General features: G+C 44.0%; 1 protein-coding gene across 1 annotated transcript; it reads right to left on the reverse strand.

The window, feature by feature from the left end:
* Window positions 1–914: 914 nt before the first annotated feature.
* On the reverse strand, window positions 915–12,541 carry LOC115203150 (fibulin-7). The gene is made up of 8 exons (XM_029767561.1): window positions 12,070–12,541; window positions 7,931–8,090; window positions 6,889–7,059; window positions 5,937–6,062; window positions 2,622–2,804; window positions 2,361–2,498; window positions 1,813–1,948; window positions 915–1,728 (listed from the first exon to the last, which is right to left on the reverse strand). The coding sequence occupies exons 1-8, from the start codon at window positions 12,133–12,135 to the stop codon at window positions 1,365–1,367; spliced, it is 1,344 nt and encodes a 447-aa protein (XP_029623421.1). The 5' UTR covers window positions 12,136–12,541; the 3' UTR covers window positions 915–1,364.
* Between the last annotated feature and the right edge of the window lie 3,104 nt (window positions 12,542–15,645).

Genomic DNA, 15,645 nt, shown 5'->3' on the forward strand with positions numbered 1-15,645 from the left:
TTGTTTTACTGTGGATATAGATACTTTTGTACCTGTTTCCTCCAGCATCTTCACAGGGTCTTTTGCTGTTGTTATGGGATTCATTTGCACTTTTCGCACCAAAGTACGTTCCTCTCTAGGAGACAGAATGCGTCTCCTTCCTGAGTGGTATGATGGCTGCGTGGTCCCATGATGTTTATACTTGCGTACTATTGTTTGTACAGATGAACGTGGTACCTTCAGGCATTTGGAAATTGTTCCCAAGGATGAACCAGACTTGTGGAGGTCTTGGCTGATTTCTTTTGATTTTCCCACGATCCCAAGCAAAGAGGCACTGAGTTTGAAGGTAGGCCTTGAAATACATCCACAGGTACACCTCCAATTGACTCAAAGGATGTCAATTAGCCTATCAGAAGCTTCTAAAGCCATGACATCATTTTCTGGAATTTTCCAAGCTGTTTAAAGGCACAGTCGACTTAGTGTATGTAAACTTCTCACCCACTGGAATTGTGATACAGTGATTTATAAGTGAAATAATCTATCTGTAAACAATTGTTGGAAATATTCCTTGTGTCATGCACAAAGTAGATGTCCTAACTGACTTGCCAAAACTATAGTTTGTTTACAAGAAATTTGTGGAGTGGTTGAAAAACGAGTTTTAATGACTCCACCCTAAGTGTATGTAAACTTCCGACTTCAACTGTATATCAAAATAAGTTTAACACAAGACCAGGAAATATAGGATTGTCAATGTGTAGCTTCATGTCTTCTCATCTTACAGATACTGATTGTCACTTAGTCATATGTTGGATGTAAAACAATAAAACCAGTTAAGGACTCCAGCTCGTATTTACAAGCCCAGCTCTCTCTCACTCTCTCTCCTACAGCGAGGAAACATTCAATCTCCACCACAAGTGGCCATTTTCTCATTTTCATGTCTTTGACCCCTTGTCCACATTCCTAATTTCTCACGCCCCTAAACCTTAACTGAACCCTTCCCTTTCTGTCATTAGAATTGATACAACTCCACCAAATGCATCCGTTCCTGCCATACCTGTATGTCTCGACTCAACTTAGACTTCCTCTTCCCCTCCTTTTAGTCCCTCTTTGTTCCTTAGGACTTAGTGCCTCACCCCTCTCTACCCCCCTCCCAGCCCCCTAGCCACTGCCCCACTCCAAAACTCTTACCACAGTACCCTTCCACGCACCCCTCTGCCAACAGCCCTTTGTCCAAACTCTTATCTAAACTATTGTCTCTTTGAAATCCTCTCCATACCCACCCCCCCTTTCACCCTATCCACACTCTTCCCTCCATTCTCCATCCAACTCCAGCTGGCCTCCCTCTTCTTTCCTCCCTCTACATCCCTCCCTTTCTCTCTCCCTCTCTAGAACTCGTACTGGGAGATGAACATGGTGATCTTGGTGATGTACCGCCCCAACTGGACCCCTTTCTCCAGCTCGGTCATCTCCACCTCTGCCTCCAGTGTAGCAGGGCCTTGCACCGGGCTCCCCAGCACCAGCTGGCCTGTCTGGCGGTCCGACCGCTGCACCGTGAAGTGGCGTCGGGCCTGCCCGCGGCCCAGCAGGGAGAAACGCAGCGTGTCGCCCATGAGGCGGAGGGCCGACACACGGAACATGGTGCGTGGTGCTGACAGGTTGGATACAACAGACAGGTAGTGGTGGGAGATGGAGTTAGGGGCCTGAGAGCACATCCTGTTGTCCACAGAGCAGGGGTTACGCTCACATCGCCTGGGGAACAGGGAAGGATACAGGCATTAAGAGGGTATTATTGCAAGAGACTGATAAAAAGAGTTATCAAGAGGAGGTATTCACAGGGGTGAGGTTTTGCTGTAGGTGGCGTTTCGTATGCGGGGGCAGTCCACACGTACACACTGGAACCCTCCGTAGGTGTTTATACACATCTGGTCCCGGGTGCAGTTATTCTGTCTGGTGGCACACTCATCTATGTCTACAGGCCAGGGAGAGAGAGGGAGAATAATGTGTGTAAAAGTGAGGGAGGGACAGATAAAGAGATGGAGAGAAAATAGAGAGAGCGAGACAGAGAAATAACTGATTTATTGTAATTGTCTACAAAAACAAACATTTATTCAGACCAGATGTATGGTTTGTTTAATTATTCAGCCAGTGGATAACAGAATTGCATGGAATTACAGATACAACGGATAGGAAATAATAGGAAACACTCATTATCCTTCAGCCAAATTATCTTCTTTCTCTTTGTGGTAGACTATTCAAATGTGTAGTATTTATCTGGCATAACTGGCATGTTTTGAGCCAGAGGATTTGATGGTGTGTGTGAGTGCGTGTGTTCAGCGCTGCAGGAGCATTTGAGACTTTGGTACAGTGTGTGTGGTCTTCACCTTTGCAGTTGCGTCCATCACGGGTGACATTGTATCCAGCAGGACAGGTACAGCGGTAGCCTCCAGGGGTGTTAACACAGGCATGTAAACACAGCCGGCCAGCCTGACCCATGTGGAACAACTCACACTCATCAATGTCTGAAAGACACACACACACACAGTTAAAATTGCCATTGATGTCAGTTACAGTATATAACATTATGCGGTCAGACTGTGTGTCTTTTGATGTTACCATAGCAATGGTAGCTGTTTGCAGTATACCTTTGCAAGTGGTGCTGTCACGCCCAGAGATGGTGTATCCGGGGTCACAGGTGCAGTGGGTGGTGCCCTGGACATGCGTACAGTGAGATGGACGGAAAAACGGACCAACAGTCACAGCCGGGGGAGAGATGGCAGCAGCCGCAGAGGAGGTGGCAGACGAGGTGTTCGTCATGGTGACAAAGACTGGAGAAAAAAGAAAGAGGAGAGAATGAGAGACGAATGAGGAGAAGCGTGAAACTAAGGATGATTCTCATTGGTTTGGAGGTTTCTGACTGCAGTCTGAGGGCATGGCCATCGAAACATCTCCATCTTCAAATTGGTACAATGCAGCTTATTTCTTTATAAAACACTATGGTTACCATGTGAACAAAGAGTTACAAATTAACAAGGCTAACCCGTGTTTGGACCAGTGTTGTGTTCGAGACCACTTAAAGCGAGACCAATTCATGACCAAGATCGGAGCAAATCTCGTCCGAGTCAAGACCAAGACCGGAGGGGGACAAGGGGTACGAGACTAAGTCCAGAAAAATTTGATTCCAATTCAAGACCATGATTGTAATTTTGTCAATCGCCACCATAATAAGAGTTCAAAATGTCCAGTATTTCTGTGTTCATATTTCAGAACAACATATGGATTCTTTATACATTCAGAATGGTGAATAAATGCATGCTGAGGGAAAATAGAGCCACTTCTACAAATTATTACTAACCCAAACACAGTGGGGAAGAATGGACCTTATACAGCTTCAGAGAAGGGCTAATGGATTTATAAAATAACTATTATAACAATAATAATTATAATTATATTATTATTTTCAATGGCGTTCTGATTTAAATCACTTCAGTTTTTGTTGGAAAGGAAAGGGTTAATACTGAAGAGAAAACATCTTTTTTCTTTGTTGGTCTGGGGAGATAAATCTAGCTAGCTAAGTCAGCCATTGGCCATCAGAAGCTAGATAGGAAAACTACTATGGTGTATCTTTTGTTTTTATCTCGTTTTTAGCGGCTGCAGCAGGTGTTATAGAAGAGGATGTTGTTACTAATTTGTTAGCTTCTCCTTTTTTCAAGAATAACTTCTTGAATAAGTTTAAATTTATCCTCATCTATTGAGTGGAACTGTGTTTATTTTATTTCAGCTCGCTTGCCGTTGTTAGCCATCTCTTTGAAAATAACTTGAGTGTGAAACATTGTTGCATTTAAACTTTAGGTCACCGGTTACTTTGTGTGCTAAACGTGAACTGTTTTTTGCAATGGAAAGTAATAGTTGAACATTTGGTTTAAGAAATGCTTAGCCTAATGGTTGTGTTTTAGTATTCTTATGATTGGAACCCACTGGCTTACTATGTCAGAGTGATTGGACTGCTTATTCTTTAACATCATGCTGTGTGTGACTGCTGTCTTTCCATCGGCCCTATGCAGTGGTGTAGTGGAGCCTGGAGAAGTGGGTATACTCACATTTGGTAAAAACATCTCAAATGGCCTGCCCAGCAAAGGAAAATGCTTTTGGTGACGTTCTAAGTCCACAACAATGCTTAAACCACATCAGGAGACTCTTTTGGAGGTCTGACAATATAAATATATAAGACTATTTTTGTAATAATAATCATGTATTCTTTTTCTGTTTTTGCTCAATCTGATTGGGTGGTTCTGGCCCCCCAGTGGGTAGGCCTGTGTCCACCCAGGCCCACCTATGCCTACGCCACTGATACAAACAGGGCATGATGACTGAATTGCTCATCACAAATTCCCTACTGACTTCAGACCAAACCTTTTCAATACCTTGTTTGCATACCCATTGTTGCCTTAGATAGCATTTACTGGTAGATATTATACATTGAAAAGTATTTCCTACCTACCCTACAGGCTATCAATGTCATTTTTCTGTGAGCTGCTCTATGCCAAAAAAACTGTTGAGAGCTGTGCACTCTTGCTGCCTGCAGATGACATTCCGCTGAAACTAGGCTGTGTGTGCTGCGCACATGTGAATATACAGGTCTGGAAAAAATTATGAGACCACTGCAAAATGATCGTTTCTCTGGTTTTACTATTTATAGGTAAGTGTTTGGGTAAAAGTAACATTTTTGTTTTATTCTATAAACTGACAACATTTTTCCCAAATTCCAAATAAAAATATTGTAATTTAGAGCATTTACTTGCAGAAAATGACAACTGGTCAAAATAACAAAAAAAAGATGCAGTGTTGTCAGACCTCAAATAATGCAAAGAAAATAAGTTCATATTCATTTTTAAACAACACAATACTAATGTTTTAACTTAGGAAGAGTTCACAAATCAATATTTCATATTGAGATATATTTGGAATAACTCAGATTTTCAATCACAGTTTTCATGCTTCTTGGCATGCTCTCCACCAGTCTTTCACATTGATGTTGGGTGACTTTATGCCACTCCTGGCGCAAAAGAATTCAAGCCGCTCGGCTTTGTTTGATGGCTTGTGACCATCCGTCTTCCTCTAGATCACATTCCAGAGGTTTTCTATGGGGTTCAGGTCTGGAGATTGGGCTGGCCATGACAGGGTCTTGATCTGGTGGTCCTCCATCCACACCTTGATTGACCTGGCTGTGTGGCATGAAAGCTGTGAGGTGGGCGGACGGTCTCGAGCACTACAACACTGGTTTAGACTGACTTGCAACTTATGTTAGGTTACATTCAACTTTTTAAAATTAATTAAATTAAACCTTCATGCAACACTGTAGTTTCCCAACATTTCCTGACCTCAGTGTTCACATCCATTGCACCATGCAGCCCTCTATCAGTGGGCTGTGTGTGAGTGGGATGATAGACTTATAGAAGGCTCCCACACAGTGCAAGCAGTGTTAGTCATGGTCAAAGTCCATCCAAATCCCCATTGGTCTGTGTGTGGTTCTCACCTACAGCAGTGTACTGTACACAGGGGGAGACATGAAAACAAACAGACAGAGAGAAACAAAACCAGACTGGGCCGTATTGAGTCGCTGGCTCTGCCTGGAGCCCTGAGTGTGTATGATAGCCCAGCCAGCCAGAACCAGCGAGAGGGAGTGGACCTGGATCTCCCTCGGTGTCTGGCCCTTGTGTGTTGTTGTTACTAGTTAGCCATAGCATAAAGATACATAGGACTGTAAGTCCTGGTTCCAGTTTATAATAGCAATAAGGCACCTCAAGGGTTTTGTTGTATATGGCCAATATACCACGGCTAAGGACTGAGTCCAGGCACTTCACTTTGCGTCGTGCATAAGAACAGCCCTTAACCATGGTATACTGGCCAATATACCACACCCCTTTGGGCCTTATTGCTTCTTAAGCATCTCTACCTACATGTTGGCACAGGGCTCTGGCAGGTGGCTCCGGCCCAGCCTTTGGTACACGTGCAGGAGAACTGGTTCACCTCGTCCACACATGTCCCCCCGTTCAGACAAGGAGACGAGACACACTCATTTATGTCTGAGGAAAGACAGGAGGAGTAAGAGATTAGTCAAGAGAGGAGAATGAAGTAATATTAGCCCTGTTGTAAATGTTGGCTCGCTAACTCACTGACAATCACAGGTGGAACCTTATAGCTCTGATGCATGAACCAAAAGAGAAAAGCTCCTTCTCTCTGTGTGTGTGTGTGTACGTGTGTGTGTGTGTACGTGTGTGTGTGTGTGTGTGTGTGTGTGTGTGTGTGTGTGTGTGTGTGTGTGTGTGCGTGCGCACACTTCCGTGCGTGAGCATGAATGTACGTGTGCATCCGTGTGTGTGAGTACTCGACCTAACCGGAGCGAAAGGGATGGCCTGACTTTTAGTCTCACAGAATGTCTTTGAAGTGTTATCTAAATGTTAGCGAGCTGTCAAGACAGAGGGCTGCTATCACTATGTGTCACAGTCACTGGATTCAATAACCCATTCTGGATGGCCATGAAAATACATTAAAAGGAAATTTGATAATGAAACGCATATGGATGCAGGCCATCTTATCTAGATAAATGTTAGTAATATGCATGAAGTTTAAAATGAGGGAAAGAGAGATAAAGAAAAGAGTGGGGGACACAAAGAGGATGGTGACAAGGACATGAGAGAGATGGTAGAGCAGATAAAGAGATGAGTGACGGGACAGAGAAGAGGAAAGGAGAAGATAAGGGGGGGGGGACACCTGACAGGAGCCAGAGAAAGAGAAGTAGATGGTAGTTGACAAAAGATAGTGATTTCACGTCAGATGTGTTAATCTCACTAATGGTTAACGTTTGGATTAGGGGTGGGGTAATCTGTAGCAGATGGTAGGGTCACTCACTGCGGCAGGTGGGCTGCTGGCCGCTCCAGGTGAGGCTCTCCTGACACGTCCTGCTCTCTGATCCCACCAACTCATAACCCACATCACACAGGAAGTGAACCTCGTGACCTGGGCTCTGCGCCTTTCCCAACTTTCTGCTGTTGGCAGGCGTGTCCAGCTTTAGACAGGTACCTGTAAAGCGGTGGAGGGTGGTTGGTAGGGGGACATAAGCCAAGACTTAACTCTCCAGCCATAGCTCCATAGGAGCTCAATTTAACATTTCTACCTACCGCTAACCACCAAATGTGAAATGACATACCAGTAGTAGCAAAGGAATAACAATCCACCAGAGTTAACATTTTTAGAACGCAGCGTGACGCTGCTAATAGCATTTTTACCGCAACTACTTGGTCCGGCTGTGCTGTGTGTAGGCCTACACAACTTACTGAATCACGATTGGTTCTCGTTCATGAGTGTCACGTTCTGACCAGTGAAAAGGGTCATCTGCCATAGTAGAATGGTCAGGGCGTGGCAGGGGGGTTGTTTTGTGTGTTTTGGGGTTGGTTTGTTTCTAGGGGAATTTGTTCTAGTTTTCTATTTCTATGTTTGGTTTTCCATGTTTGGCCGAGTATGGTTTCCAATCAGAGGCAGGTGTCTTTCGTTGTCTCTGATTGGAAGCCATACTTAGGCAGCCTGTTTTCCTTTGGGTTTCGTGGGTGGTTGCTTTCTGTTTAGTTTGTTAGTATACCTGACAGAACTGTTTGGCTGTCGTTTGTGAAGTGCTTTCATTAAAAGATGAGCACTCAACACGCTGCGCCTTGGTCTCTTCAATACGACGCCTGTGACAATGAGGTTGACAACAATAGCAAGAACATTAGTCATACAAACCTTCACATTCCTGCAACTGATGTTTTTTGGATTTTAAATAAAAAGCAGCAGGCCTACTAAAAGCCATTTCAGTGTACTTAAAAAGAACATGAAGAAATCTAATTTAAGCTTATGGCTAAAATGGTAGGCTGCATGTTGCTTCTTTGACCGATGTTCTGGCTGTGTGCAGACTTACCATTGTTTACTTTGCTAGTCTGTTTGGTGGCTGTGTTCTGTAGCAAGTTGAGTTTCTTCCTCAGGGTGCGGAGGCTCTGAAGATATGCAGCCTCGTGGGTCGACAATAGCTTCTGGACCTGCTTTAGGGAGCTCTGCATGTGCTGTCTGCTGGGACAGTCCTACAGGGACAGGGCATGGTAAGCAGGTGAAACAGGGGAAGCCAGGGGCAGCGGAACAGTTAAAAGTGCTATACAGGGACAACTTGACAAGAGAGTCATCCCCAAAAGGCAATTCATTTGCAGAGTTACTGTATTTTAAAAATCTGTAATACAGGAAGATCTTAATTGCATTTTAGCAAAGGGGCAGGTTACAAACATGGGTTTGTAAGATCCATTAAAACATTGAGTATGCAAGCTTATTTTTCCTATACTGACATAGGCAATGAATGTGCTCTGTGTAGCCTAATGAAATGCAGTTGATAGATGACTGCCTAATTTCAACTCAAGTCAGGGACCGTGAGACACAGGTGACTTGGTCAGAGGATGGAGGCAGAACTAACTCTTACATTAGCTTCCTAGATTTTGACATCACTCAGTTATACAGACCACATTCTGTAACATCTGCTTCCAACTCCCACTCTCAAACACGTAGAGCCCCTGAACACAGCTCACACTCTCAAAGACATAGATCCCCTGAACACAGCTCACTTTCCAGCTCACACTCTCAAATACGTAGAGCCCCTGAACACAGCTCACACTCTCAAAGACATAGATCCCCTGAACACAGCTCACTTTCCAGCTCACACTCTCAAACACGTAGAGCCCCTGAACACAGCTCACACTCTCAAAGACATAGATCCCCTGAATGTAGCTCACTTTCCAGCTCACACTCTCAAACACGTAGAGCCCCTGAACACAGCTCACACTCTCAAAGACATAGATCCCCTGAATGCAGCTCACGCTCCAGATCCCAATCACCTGAATTCTGATCACCTGTTCACACACCTGTATGTCATTATCACACTATTTAGTTCAGTTCTTTGTACCCCATCATTGTGAGGTATTGTTTGATTTGTGACACATTTCTATTGGGAGCGCTGGTTTTCCCATAATGTAATCCTCTCGTGTATGATAGTTTTTGCCTGCCTCACTAATGACACCTTTTGCCTATTCCCTGCCTGTACTTTAGCCTATCGGATTTCCTGTTATCTACTTTTTGCCTGATCTCCCGAACGACGTTACCAGCCTTTTCCCTGCCTGTACTGTTGCCTTTTGGACCCCCTGTGTATGACCTTCTGCCTGCCCCTGGACTCAGCTACCTGCCTCTTCCTGTGGTCCTTTACAATTAAACTTGCTTCACCCTGCGCTTGAAACCAGCTCTGTCTTCCATCGTGTTCATTACACGTTCACTGCAAACACTGCAAATGTCCTCGCAACTTAATCACTGGACAGAACAGAGAAATTACCTCACCAACAAGTTAATGTTGGAATAACAGGACGGAAGTACAGCAGCTACTGTACATTGGCTTGAGTTATGAATGATAACCTAGGAGCTGGTGAGCCACATGAAGGGAATTATTACTGCATTTAGAAAGTATTTGAGGGGTTTTCCTAAGATAGCACTGAAAGGAAAATAATGTAGTGTACAGTACATAAACGTTTCTACAAAGGCATGTGGTCACTGGTCTGAGTTTATGGGGAGACCAGAGGAGAGACATCAGAGTAGACATACCTGCTTCAACACTACATCAGCACTCAGAGGGTCATGTTTTTAATCTCACTGTCCACAGTAGGCAGCCTAGTTAATGTGGTGAATGGTCAATGAATGAATTGAGCGGCGACATCATCCCCCTGGTTGTCTGCCCTACACGTGAACCAAGAGTTCTGAGCACGCATGGGCATCTCAACAACCCCTACCACCAGCTGGGGAGCTTTAAGTCAGAGGTGGCTGTAGTGTTGGTAGGCTTTTGCCTTTGTGCAAAGTGAGTTGTTCTCTAGTGGTAGTAGTTTTATGTTTTGGAGGTTGTGTGCTTATGCCCCTGGTGGTGTTACTTGATGGTGCCAGAGAGAAGTCCTGTAGGCCTCCTGTACGGTCTAAGGGGGTTGCTGGGAAACACTAAAGACACACTCCATGAGAGAAAGAGTGGCTCCGATCCTATCTGGACTCATTCTCACAACAGATTCCCTCCCAGTCTCTCTTCTCTCATATCCCAGCCTATCTCTGCTGTTCTGTCTATTCAGCCCAGAAGTGTGTGGAAGTTCTGACAGTCAGTGGAATGATCTCCTTGGAGGCAGAAAAAATTGTTGCTTGCTCATAGCGTTCATTGTTTGATGCAGGGGTGGGTGTATTGTAGGTTGGAGAGGCTGTTTGGGGTCAGATGGTGTGGTATAAACACCCAGAGGGTAAACATCACCTGTGTATGAGGCACAGCCTCTCCTCCCATTGACTGAGAAAATCAGGGAGCGTTAGTAGTATATTTTCCCTAAACTTCAACTCTCTCCCTCCTCCAATCTGTCTGCTCATGGATGTTTTCAGAAAGCCAATTAGTGTTTTCATCTGGCAGAGGTTATGTAAGAAAAGTAAATATTTGGTCATCCTGTGAAAACACCTGGCTGATTGAAACTGGAGCAGGGAGCTGGGCTGCTGGAGCGACATCAGTCAGGACGGAGGGAGGGAGGGAGGGAAAGGCTGCTGTTTGTGTGCCCCAGCGATAATGTCCTTTTTCTGCCTCCGCTGCAAAACATTTCATGCGTTTGCATTTCATGTATCTGTGACATTATCTTGGTGAGCCTAGGTAACATACCTATAGTCTCCTTCAGTAACTTCTGAGCTGCTCTTTGAATCGAGAGGTGTGCAGTGCAATGATGAAGGCCAAAGTAGCATGGTGATCTAATCCAAGGATTTTAGATTGTTCTAAGTGAATTCTGTGATGCAGAAAGGTTTTGCATAAAAGGAAAAGTGTCCTGTAGCTAATAATACTCTGGCTGACCTTGTTCAACTATGTAATCACTGCATGGCTTCAGTTCTGCAGTGTGACTTGTGCCATGACAAGAACAAGCCAAAGATCACTAATGAGACCTGAACAGACTCCTCATACACACAGCTCATTACCACACAGTATGTCATGATCTTAACCAAACGTGGACAAAAACTAAATTGAGTCCCAATTTGACATTCCACAATGTCATTCCATTTCTAACTGAACAACAGAAAGAGTACAGCATAGCATACACACACACACACACACACACACACACACACACACACACACACACACACACACACACACACACACACACACACACACACACACACACACACACACACCAGCCTGCCGTAATATAGACCCTTGCCCTTTGACAAGGTAGAGAGGTTTAGCACTTTTGTGCTGAAACACGTCAGAGGTGTTGGGTCTATTCATAGTGATGGGCCTCTCGGTGTCTGGACATGCATGCAAGGGGTCTTAGTAATTGTTTGTGCAGCTTGCCTGGGAATTGAGGTCGACCAAACACCAGTCCTATCAATGGGTGTCTGTCCATGTCATGATGCATGGATAATGACCTTATAGCTGGACTTGCAGGCTCCTGACTTTGACAAGAGATTGTCACTTCAGCTTGATGCGTTTTGACCTTCAACAACACCCAGACATCAATGCTGCATCCCTCAGTGTTAGATGTTGAATTAAAGCCTGTCCATGAAAAGGGCATTCAGACAACCTTTCTCTCAGGTCTATTTTCTCAGTTGTAAATCTTGTGTGATATTTACCCACTGTCTTTTCAGGTCATTACAGATAATGGCAAGAATTTTAACTATGTCCTGAGGCTACTGTATATGTGATAATGAATTGGTCTGGAAATGTTTTCTGCGTTTATTACGTTAATGGACTACCTAAACACGTCAGAAACCACAATAGCCTACATTAAATCGTAACACACTCATAGAGATTATAATGGTAACCCATGATCATATCAAATACAGTCATTTACTTAGATTTGACGTTTTACTCTGTGATATATAGTGTGATACGTGCTTTTAAATCAGTTACATTTTTGTTTGGACCAAGCAGCTGTGCAAAATAAATCCAAGAAACACCATATGCTGTCTGTTAATAGTGGCCAAGGTGCCCTCATGACACTGACAAGCTCAGGAAACACTCACCTGCCCAAATGTAGTGTGGATTGGACAAAGACACAGGAACACAATGACAGCGTGCGTCCAAATCATTTTCAGTTAATCCTGTACTGCGTTTACACTCAGTCCCGAAGCGCGCTGGGTTGGGTATCTTCCGGGTACAGTGAATTTCCAGTGTGTAAAATGCGCTTATAAGCACCTCAGTGGTATTTGTGAGAAATGCTATTAATTCATTCACATGTCAGACAAGATGCCAAAGCGAAACTTTATGGAATGTAGGGTTTACTCTTCGAGAACCAATCAGGTTATGGGACTAGAAGACCTGTTGACCACATTTTACTAAAGAACCATTGCGTAGGCATGTGTATTTTCTTCAAACTCTTTTCCTTTTTTTGGAAGGCACATGGCAAATTTCCTCCCTCATGAAAGCCTCTCAGATGTGGAATTTGTAAACTGAAGAGAAAAACAAATTTAGCAGGAAGCTTGGATGGATTGAGGCAAGCTCCACTGGGCAGTGGGCAGTGGGCACTGTGGGAAGGTGACAAGCAGGGTAATGTGAGACACAACTCATACAGGTTGCATCTTCTCATGATTTACGAGGAAATGTAGACCCATCTTTCATTAGGGAAATAACTATGTTACACAGGGATACATATAACCTACTTGAGCAGCACACACATTTAGTTGAATTAACTCAGCCTTGTGCTTATTACCAAGTAATTACAGTAGCCTAATCGACAATGAGTCTGTGTTCCAATGTGTTTTTCTGTTATCTTGAATGGCAGATATCCTGTGAGTAAAAGCGTACTGTTGAATGAGCATAGAAAGTGGGGAAGGTGTGCCCTCTGCAGGTAGTAAGTGTCCATCACCTTGCCATCATCTAATACAACGGTTCTGTTCTCATCTCCCCAGCAGAACACACCTAACAGCACCACTACCATGGAAGTATAGCTGAGGTTAGTTGTTCTGTCGTACCCCCAGCCTGGTGAACGTTCTCATACCATAAAAACATTCTCATGACATAATCAGATAGTAAATCACCAACTGCTGAAGCATCAGGAGTCCTGTTTCATTCCCCGCGATGGGCCATCACAGACCTGTCAGTGAGTTAGATCTGATTCCACCTGTAGCTCTCCTCCCTCTCAACCACCCACCCACGTTGTATAGACCCACTGTGACTGCACTGAACTGTACTGCATTTACTGGCCTCTACTTTACTGCTCCTTGCTCAGCTATAGTTCTCTCCCACTGTCCATTATGATACACATCTATCCCTTCTACATTCCATTCTATTCCAGGGCTTGTGGTTCTGCATCACTCATCACAGGGACCTCTGCACCCGTCCTCTTAGGTAAAAGCTCTGTCTCTTTCACGACTCATTGACATGATGGTCTCAAATCCCTCAGGACAGCACTGAAGACAACAGTCACACAACAGTACCCCACTACCACCCACCCACCTACTCACCCATGTGCAGTACCCCATCCTACTGAAAGCCCTTCACTAGGCCCAGGATGTGATATCAGCATCACTCCCATGTCTGAATCTCTGTCCTACTCACTGAGGTGACTCGGCACTACTACAGTACCTTCCCTAATCCTAGTAGGTGATGTCACTATGGGAGGATAATGGGAAGAGAGCTGCATGTAGAATCGATAGCCCATGACCAGTGAGTGGTTCGTGACTGATTGGTGCCTCACTGCATGGGGGTCTCTCTCCACAATGTCTGTTCTTTTATATCTTTGAGAATTTAATACAGAAACACGAGATGGCTCTCAATCCTGTGAGATCCTTCTGTAATGAGAAGCAGAACAGCGCAGCTAGTTGAGGTTCTGTTGAAACTGGTTCCCCAATACACCCCCCCCCCCTACCCCCGTCCTTCAGTTTCTGTGGGGAACACACACATACAGTATGGACCCTCAAATTAAATCACAGAGTCTTGAGAAGACTCAAGTTTGGAGGGATTTATTGTGAAATGCCGTTTTTTATTACATTTGCGCATATTATTTGCTACTAATGGTCAAGACATTTGATGTGTTTGTGTGTCGTGCGGCGGGGTGTAGTTGGAAACGTTGGGGTTTGATGTGATGATGGAGAATGATTGGGTATCAGAACTCTTCTGTTCAGCAGACGTTTCATAGTTTCACTGTGGTGATTATATTGTCTTGCTGACTTTGTGGGGATCTACTGCTGTAGTAGACCACTACGTAACAAAGGATTCCTGTATAAAAAGATGGGTGAGATTTCTCGTCGTGGTGTGTGAGCATCCCTGATTATTGAAACTTCTCTCGTTCTATAGTTGTACCACTATTGCATAAAGGCAGACTGAGCTATTTCTTTCAGCGCTACACCCTGCAATCACTGTAGTTAACTATCCTGAGGAAATAGGACAAGTGGTGCAGATTTCTCCAAATGTATGCCATAGTTAGGACTGTAATGCCAGTCATTGGTAGCCCAGTCTCATCAAATGCACACACACACACACACACACACACACACACACACACACACACACACACACACACAAAATATCTGTTATTTGGAAAACCTTAATTTAAAAAAGCCACATGTCAGATATTTGTTATGTCTGTGGCCTTCAGTGAAACATAAATATTTTCATTGTGAGTCTGTAGAAGTTGGAAATGTTATTCTCATGGATCAGTGACACTGATGTCTGCTCGGTTTGAGCTCCTTGTCTATCTGTCAAGTACGGTATCTGTTGTTTATAAAGACTTTAGGCTACAGTAACTGACTTGTGCTAACATGGGGTGGAGCCTACTGTTGTATATAGCTTGCCCTACACTACACCTGGGATCACTCAGATAAACCTACTGACAGCCACCTTTGGCTTTTAATTTATGTTTTCTTGATTGTTTTACACAGGGTATACATCGGCCTTAGGGATGGTCCAGACAAAAAAAAACTATTGGTCGATCAAAAGTTGTCTGCTCTTTCGACCAGTCGATTGGTGGACATTTTATAAGGTGTATTTTTCCATATATAGACACACCCTATGTGTTTTATAGTGGCGACCTGTCATTCAGGGCAGATGGGGATCTGTTTAGCTAATATACATATATTTATATATATAGTACCGGTCAAATGTTTTAGAACACCTACTCATTCAAGGGGTTTTCTTTATTTTTACTATTTTCTACATTGTAGAATAATAGTAAAGACATCAAAACTATGCCAGTCATTGGTAGCCCAGTCTCATCAAATGCACATATATATACACACACACACACACACACACAGACACACACACACACACACACACACACACACACACACACACACACGCACACACACACACACACACACACACACACACACACACACACACACACATAGCACATATGGAATCACGTAGTAACCAAAAAGGTTTTAAACAAATCAAAATATATTTTTGATTTTTGATTTTTCAAAATAGCCACCCTTTGCCTTGATGACAGCTTTGTACACTCTTGGCATTCTCTCAACCAGCTTCACCTGGAATTCTTTCCAACAGTCTTGAAGGAGTTCCCACATATGCTGAGCACTTGTTGGTTGCTTTTCCTTCACTCTGCGTTCCAACTCATCCCAAACCATCTCAATTGGGTT

This window comes from Salmo trutta, chromosome 12 (assembly GCF_901001165.1).
Source record: "Salmo trutta chromosome 12, fSalTru1.1, whole genome shotgun sequence".
Taxonomy (NCBI): Eukaryota; Metazoa; Chordata; class Actinopteri; order Salmoniformes; family Salmonidae; genus Salmo; species Salmo trutta.

Bases quoted from the DNA above. Each gene is read 5' to 3' on its own strand.
- LOC115203150 (XM_029767561.1), bottom strand. From the start codon at position 12,135: ATGATTTGGACGCACGCTGTCATTGTGTTCCTGTGTCTTTGTCCAATC. The intron at 8,091-12,069 runs GTGAGTGTTTCC...CTGTCCCTGTAG, and splicing joins TCCACACTACATTTGGGCAG to GACTGTCCCAGCAGACAGCA. The intron at 1,949-2,360 runs GTGAAGACCACA...CCTGGCCTGTAG, and splicing joins TGATGGACGCAACTGCAAAG to ACATAGATGAGTGTGCCACC.